This window comes from Phocoena sinus, chromosome 11 (assembly GCF_008692025.1).
Source record: "Phocoena sinus isolate mPhoSin1 chromosome 11, mPhoSin1.pri, whole genome shotgun sequence".
Classification (NCBI taxonomy): Eukaryota; Metazoa; Chordata; class Mammalia; order Artiodactyla; family Phocoenidae; genus Phocoena; species Phocoena sinus.
Genome location: NC_045773.1, coordinates 38,506,311 through 38,514,238, shown reverse-complemented (window position 1 = coordinate 38,514,238; position 7,928 = coordinate 38,506,311). Strand labels below are relative to the sequence as shown.

At 58.3% G+C, this 7,928-nt stretch overlaps 1 protein-coding gene across 1 annotated transcript; it reads right to left on the bottom strand.

Annotated features, from left to right (window-relative positions):
• Window positions 1–2,536: 2,536 nt before the first annotated feature.
• Window positions 2,537–6,293, bottom strand: LOC116762120. Its single transcript, XM_032648882.1, is given in 3 exon segments — window positions 2,537–4,130; window positions 4,181–5,831; window positions 5,834–6,293. Coding segments are annotated over 3 exon segments (3,705 nt in total).
• Between the last annotated feature and the right edge of the window lie 1,635 nt (window positions 6,294–7,928).

Sequence of the window (7,928 nt, the reverse complement as noted above, 5' to 3'; positions counted from 1 at the left end):
TTCTCCAGAGGGGGTGTCGAGGAGCCCTTCACATCCTTCCCTGGTTTGGTCATTGCTTCCAGGCCAGGTGGGTGTCACCTCTGGGGTCCCTGGGCTCTGGGTGGTCTCATTCATGGCACCAACTCCACCACTGGGTAGGAATCTCCTGGCAAGCTGGGCATCTGCAGGGCAGAGCTCTGAGTCTCATCTCAGTATGCTAAGTTCATGTCTGCAGAATTAATGAATGGCCTGGCACTCAGTCTTTCCTGCTGTCTGCCCACTGTCATTGAAACAATGGTTCCCTGTGTTGTATGGTGCATCTGATCCTTGGCTTGCTGACCCCACACGTGGTACACACATTTTCTGCCTTTCCTGAAGATCATGGCTATCCAGGCACAGAAAAGCTGGGCCAAGGAGAAGCTGGAATGTGGGGGATTTAGAGGCAGGGGAAGAGGTGGCTCGCTAGAGCCCTGCCTGCTGCTGGCAGTGCTCCACGTCTTCTTGGTCCCGTGCACACTCCATGTGCCTGTGGGTGAGCACGTGGCAGGGTGTATGTGCACACATGTGATTATGTCTGTGTGTGTGTGCTCTTATGCCAAAGGAGATGGCAACAGCACAGTGTGTGCAGCGGTGCCCGGGGCACATGTGTTTGCATTCTGTGTGCACCCAGGCATGCTTGCTTGCATGTGCACATGGACGCTGTAGCTAGCTAGTCCCTAGAGCCACTGGTCCTCTTCCTACCTGGCACAGGCCTCAGGATCGTGGGGGCGGACTTACAGTGTGAAAGCTGGACATGGGAAGAGGGTGGACCATGGACCATGCCCAGGGGTGGGTGGGGGCTGTGATGACCTTATATCATTGGCCATTTATAGTCTCTCCACGAAGGGCAGCCCCTCACTCTCAGGTGTGTGTGGAGATAGCCAGGTCTTTGCCCTTTGTGGAGAGACCTAAGACGAGAACCCAGGGTTGGGACAGGGGCATGGCTTGTCCCTCAGCTCCCAGCCAGAGGGGCACCAGCAGGGTAGGGCTTCAGTGTCTTTTTTTTTAAAGAATTTATTTATTTATTTTGGCTGCGTTGGGTCTTCATTGCTGCAGGTGGGCTTTCTCTAGTTGCAGCGAGCAGGGGCTACTCTTTGTTGCGGTGCATGTGCTTCTTGTTGCGGTGGCTTCTCTTGTTGCAGAGCACGGACTCTAGAGCGCAGGCTCAGTAGTTGTGGCACATGGGCTTATTGGCTCCGCGGCATGTGGGATCTTCCCAGACCAGGTATCGAATCCATGTCCCCTGCATTGGCAGGCGGATTTTAACCACTGCACCACCAGGGAAGTCCTGGCTTCAGTGTCTTGGCTTCAACCTCCAGTTGCCCTCCAGGCAGGAAGTAGCAACACCAGGTGAATTCTTCTTCTCAGCTCTTCCAGGCCATGGAAGACATGGACCTTTATTCCTACCCCCACTATTCAGAGCCAGACAAGGTCAGGGGCCGTGGCTTCTAGCCACTCCCCTGGCCAGAGGGACAGCGGGAGGCCCTTTAAAACAGAGTGGAGTTTGGGACAAGAGCAGGGCAGTTGGCACTGGCATTGCCCCATAGCCTCTATGAAGATCTCCTGACGAGGCCTTTACCCTGGCCACCCTGTGGGCAGAGGCTGCCCATTTTGGGAGGCACAGGAGGCGAAGGGAGCCCAAAGTTGACAGGTCTGGCTCCCACCAAAACTAGATAGTCAGAGAGGCAGGATAAGGTGTGAGTCTCCATGTCCTCAGAGACTACAAAGCAGGCCAGAGCCTCATCCCCCAGCTCAGGATGTATCTCCCACCCAGGATTCAGGATTTATCAGCCCCCCACCCTGATTTCCTGCCCCAGGGAACCAAAGGCCAGCACTCCTATACCTTCATATTCTGACTGGCTGACAGAAACACCTGCCAAACCAGCATAGAGCTCCAGCCGCCAAGGTTCTGACTTTAGGAGGTATCTGCATTATCGGGCCAGCTCCCCCAGGAAGCCCAGACTCTGACAGGGACCCTCCTTGGGGGTAACAAGTGCTCCAGGGCCCCAGCCATCTGTAGAATTGTTTGGCTGTTGTCAATGTTGCTGGCCTCAGCGCCCCGTAGAGGGCCCAACATGGGGGAAGGCAAGCAGTCTTTTCCTCTGGAGCTAGGGGAGGGGGCTGCCCGCCCCCATGACTCACTCCAGGCTGTGTGGGTTATTACATTATGTTTGAAATTGCCATGGCAACGAGCTGGCAATCAAGGGTAATTGAGCTTGTCGCCAGGGCAACAGGGCAAAACCCACAGCCGCCACTCTCTGTGGTTGCCCTTGGGGTGCAATAAAGGTCAGGCTAGACCAGGGCCAATGTCAGCTGTGGGGCTGTGAGGCTCTCTGGAAAGGATAGGATTGCCAAGGCCCATGGAATTCCAGTGTGTAGAGGCAGGGTATGCCTTGGCAGTGCCAAGGGCCCCATCCCTGACCACATGCCTGGATCCCTGCCCTTCCCTCCACCACCCTGTGCCTAAAATATGCCACAGTGGTCAAAAGAAGCAGAACCAGAAAGAACTTTTATGTGCTCACAGATGGTACTTATAGATGGCCCATGGGCCCTCCTCCTCGTACTCACAGTGGCTGAGCTACAGGCTCTGGAAGGAGTCCCGGGACGCCATGATGGAGCCTCCAAGCCAAGCAGCAGCAGCACGGTGCAGAGAGCCCAGCACAGTGGCACCGGGGCCCAGCTCCTGTCTCAGGCACTCAGGAAAGCCACTCAACAGGGTGCCGCCACCGTCCAGCACCACACTGGCCAGCAGCTGTTCCTGCTGCTTGGCCTCCAGCCGGCTGATACTTAGGATGGCTAGTTGTGGAAGGCCTGGCTGATTGAGGCCTAGCATACTGGGCTGGAAGAGGGCCTCGGGGCAGCAGAAGCGCTCAGAGCCCAGTGTGATAACCTGCTTGTCTGGAAGCAAAAAGTCCACCCGGGCCAGGGCCTGGGCACGGGCCATCTCAGCTGTCATGTCCATGGGCGCATAGCAGCAGGCCTCTTCAATCTGGTTGACCAGCCATGCCTTGAACAGTGACTGGCCACCTGCCGGCAACAGCTGAGCCAGGTATTCAGTGAGGTCAGCACCCGCCACATCCAGCCGGTAGGTGTCAAGTGGGGCCAGATCCCCGGTGATGATGGGTGCCACAGAGGAGGTGCCATGGCCACTGCCCAGCACCAGCCCAGTGGTCCGCCCATAAGCATAGAGTGCCAGCAGGGCCTGATGCACTGTCTGCATGGCTGGCACATGGAAATGCTCAAAGAGTATTTCAGCCACCTTTTCTCGGTTGGTGCATGGTGAGGTGGGTGAGTCTGCCACAAGCACAGCCAGCTCCTTGGGCTGCACACCCAGCCTGCAATAGAACAGGTGCTGCCACAGCACCTCCAGTGCATCCCAGTCAGAGACCACTCCTCGATTCAGCACCGAGTAGGAACCCTCTCGGTTCTCAGGCACTGCGTACCTGGGCTGGCCGTGGACTGGATGCTGGAGCAGCTGGATGCATGAGGGCAGCACACTGAGGACGTGGTCCTCTCCAGCCAGTTCACATTTGGTGAAGCCTGTGCCTGTGTCGATCACCACAGACGCCATGTCCTGGTAGGGGTCCCGTGAATGGCGGCAGAGCACTGGGGACCGTACTGGCAGAACATCCATGGTGGGCACCAGCTCATAGCAGGCCCCTCGGAGAAGGCCAAGCTGCACGACCACTGGCGAGTGTGTAATGTCCTCAGCTGTCAGCTTGAACCAGGGACCGTGGGCCTCAGTGCCCACCGTGGCCGTGGGCAAGACCTCGCAGCCAGGACCAGGTGTGGTGAATGTGAGCAGGGAAGGCTGCTCCTCCCGCTCCCTGGGGCAGCTGCCAGCTTGCCAGGATGAGAGCCGATGTGAGCTGAAGCTTTGACCAGCACTGCCACCAACATTTTCTCTGTTTACATAGACACAGGTCTCCTCAGGGGCCGGGGTCACCCGAAGTACCCCCACATGGGTAGGCGGGCCCAATGGCTCACCTTCCTGGCACAGGGTGGAGGCCTGACCAGGGTCCCTAGTGGTGGGGGGACATCTTGAGAGAGTGGGCTTTTTGGAGATGGGGGGTTCTTGGGAAAAGGGAGGCTGCCTAGTGAGAGAAAGCTGCCTGGCAATAGGGGCTCCAGTGAGGGGGCCCGACCAGGAAGTGGGGGCTGCTTGGTGGAGGGGGCCTGCTCAGCTAGGGGTGGCTATCCAGAAAGGTGGGTCTGTCTGGGAAGGGGACGCTGCTCTGCAGAGGGAGGCTGACCGGCCGAAGGGGGCTGCCGGGAAAGGGGATGCTGCTCAGCTAGTGGGGGCTGACCACAGAGTGGGGCGTGCCCAGCACCTTTGACCTGAGGGCTGTCAGGGTGAGCAATAACGACCTCTTTCTGATTGTGGTTGCCTATATCCTCCTGGAGCAGGGGTCTGGGCACCTGCTGGTTTTTGGCTGGTGGTACAGGCTCTGGGGTCTGCTCTGAGTTCATCCACTGCAGTTTCTTGGCCTGGACCATAGAGGTGTCCTGCATCCCGGAGGCATCCTGCATCCAGATGGTGTGACTAGTTTTGGTTTTTTCAGTGTCAGGTTTGGACCAGCCAGGATCATGGGCATGGCTCAGTATCCTCTCTCCAAATTGGAGGGGCATTCCCAGTGGAACATGCCCAGTGAGCATCCCCATCCTGATGGGTGTCTCAGTACCAGGGGAGCCTTGTGACTCCAGGTTGAGCCTGGCCTCTTTGGGAACCAGGGACACCTCTTGGTAGCTTCCAGATGAAAGGCTGGAGGGCACAGGGCTGGACACCATGGGTGTGGTGGACCAGAAGCTGGAGCCATCACTGTCAGGGGAAAAGATAGGCATGGCCAATGGCCGGGTGGACAGCGTATTTTCAGAGGCATAGATGGATGGGTGGCTGGGCATGAGGCCCACCAGCACTGCCCTTGAGCCCATGGGGTCATGGCACAGCAGCCCCATCCTGGTGTTGCCCATGGCCATATCAAACACCAGCACACGGTCTTCCACAGCATCCCGGAGCTGGCAGGTAGGGGCACTGGAGGGGGGTATCTGCATGGCTTCCCTGGGGGGCTGTACTGTGGGGGAGTTGTGGCAGGTTACTTGGTAGGCAGACGGCGCCACATTGGAGCAGGTGTTGCTGCAAGCACTGAGGGGCTGCTGACCTGGCTGAGAGCTGCAGATCTCCTGGTTACCCCGCTTGGACTTGGGGGTTTCTGGGGGCCCTGAGCCCGGTTTGGGACTGCCTGGCCTGGAGGTACAGACCATGGGTTTCTCCACTTGGTTCTCAGGCTGCCTTGGTAACACCGGCCTTTGGGCAACCTCGAGCTCCTGGGCCTGGTCTGGGGACTCTTTTGGAGTGCGTGCTGGGGTGGCAGGCTCATCCTGAGAATGGAAATTCACTTTGTCCTGGCAGGATGTGACCCCTTTGGGAGACTCCAACTGGATAGACCATTGGTTGCCACATTTCCTGGGCAAGAGGTCTTGGGACAGGCCCTTGGTGATGGCATTGGTATCCATCAGGTGGTCAAGGTTGCAGGTGTAAGATTCAACTGCTGCTGACACTGAGATTGTATCCAGAGCTGGAGTATTTGCCTGAGTTGGAGCTGGAGTTGGAGGAGCCTGAGCCGAACATGGGCACTGGTCCTGGCCCTGAGCTTGGGCCGGAGCCAGAAGAGGAACTTGAGCTGCAGCTGAGCCATCCTCCCCTGAAAGAAAATACGGTAGCCACCGGCTCTTCCTAATGCCCAATGGGGCTATCTGTTTGGGGCTGCAGGGGCCTTTGCCTCAGCCTACTAGGACTTTAGCTGGAGCCTGCCCTCCCCCGCCATCTGCACCTGAAGCCGGGAACAGCAGAGTCCGAGCTGGGTCACGTCACTGGTGCCGTCACCGTGCCTGCACACCGGTAGGGCCAGGGTCCTGTTCTCTGTGACGAGATGTGTTTGGGCTCCCACGATAGAGCCTGGAAACGAGCTAGTGGAGGAGAGTCTCAGGGAATCCTCAGAGGCCAGTTCACAGCCACATTGGGAGCTAACCTCAGCAGGGTCCCAGAGTTGCTGGTGACTGGGCTCGTGGGTATGGGCCTGGGAGGCTGAGCCATAGGACCCATCAAGGATGGCCTCGGTGGACAGTGACAACCCCTGCCTCAAGTATACAGATCCTGAGCTTACCCATGGTCCCTGGGACCCTCTAGGGCCACCGCCCAGCTGCTGGCTGCCAGCTGAGGGGTGGCCCTGGGAGCCCGATGGATCAGGGGCCCCCACTTTCTTGGTGACTTCCATAGTCCTGCTCCATGCTCTAGGTGCCCTGCCCCCACTTCATTGCCATGTGTGGCAACCCCACACATCACAGCCCCCAGTGACCTGGGGGAGGGTGAGAGAGTGTAGGAAACCAGGGCCCCCACCCCCCTGAGGAATGGGGGCCTGCCCAGGGAATCTTGAGAGGTAGAAAGGCCAAGGGACCCCAGTGAATTCTGCCAACCCTAGACTGGCCTCCTCTCTCCTTGCCAGCCAGGTGGCCACTCTGCCCAGGCCAGCCCTAGAGGGAGAGCAGTGCTCCTAGAGGCGAGAGCGTGTATAAGGCCAAGGGAAAAAGGTAGGCAGGGGAGATACTGAGGAAGCCCCTGGGTTCCCAGTTTACCTCAGATGCCAGACTTGGCTCTTTCTCCCCATTTCCCACGTGGCAACTTGAGACTTAAGCCCTGACCCAGGGATGCAGTTCCAAGCGTGTGACCCGAGGCCCCTGTGGGGGGCAAAGCCCCTTCACCACTCAGTCCGGAGAGGCAGAAGTGGGTGAGGGGCCAAGGCTCAGGCTCTAACTGCCCTCCCCCATGTTCCCCAGCTCCCGCTCCAGGGACATCAGCTCCTTGGCAGTCTCTCTGCTCCAGATGGCTTTCCCCTGCCTGTGCCTCACAGAGCCCCCTCCCCAGAATCACATGTCCTTGAGGCCCAGGACCAGTATCCCACAGAGGTGGGGATGGGGACGACACGGGTGGGAGTGGGGCCTCTGCTCAGAACCTTCAAGTCAGAATGTTCTAGCTCTTGTCATATTGTGTCAACTTCACCTTGGCCAGAAGGGGGGCAAGAACACTGGGCATAGGGCTAGGCCACAAGTGGAAATTACAGGATGGGGCACAGTGGGGACACAGTGGTTAGGGGGCTGTCCACACAGTGGGCACAGGGCTGGCTACACAGTGCGGGTATGGTGGGTGCAGAACTGGGTACACATTGGGCACAACTGCATACGCAGTGAGGACAAGTTGGACAAAGGACTGGACTTGGGCAGCACACAGAAAAGAAAGCTATTAGACGAAGTGGGCAGTCTTACCCTCCATTTTGTAGATGGGCAGAGGGTCAGGGAGGAGTGGGACCTGCCTGGACAACCAGCCGAGGCCCAGATGTGCCCTGCAGCCACAGAGGACAGGCCTAGTTTGGGGAACTGACCAGTGCTACAGGCCTGAGTCTGGAGGTTCTGACTGGGGCGGGGTCAGACCTTCCTCCTTCCCCCAGCTATGAGCTCTGGGCCTCCTTCCTCTGTCCTCCAGGGCTATCCTTTCAGGCCTCAGTCTTTCTACGCAGGAAACAGGTTTGTGGAGAACGAAGCTGTAGTCTCGTCCTCTGAAGCGGTGTGTTTTCACAGAAGCTAAAAATAGTGCTTACGGTTGGCCGTGGGGTGTGAAGCGATGTGACCAGGGACCAAGGCTAGCTCTGTGCTTCGTCTGCACCTTCCTGACTCGGCACTGGGCAAAGCCTGACTCAGCCATGTCTCAGGCCCCCAGACCCCCTCCCCCTTCCCCAGATGCTGCCTTCAGTTAAGAGTGGGGATAGATGTGGCTGGACACTGCTGCTCACCACACACTATGGCCCAGGAAGGTGACAGAGCCCAAGGGTCTGTGGTCTGCACATGTGTGCTTTCAC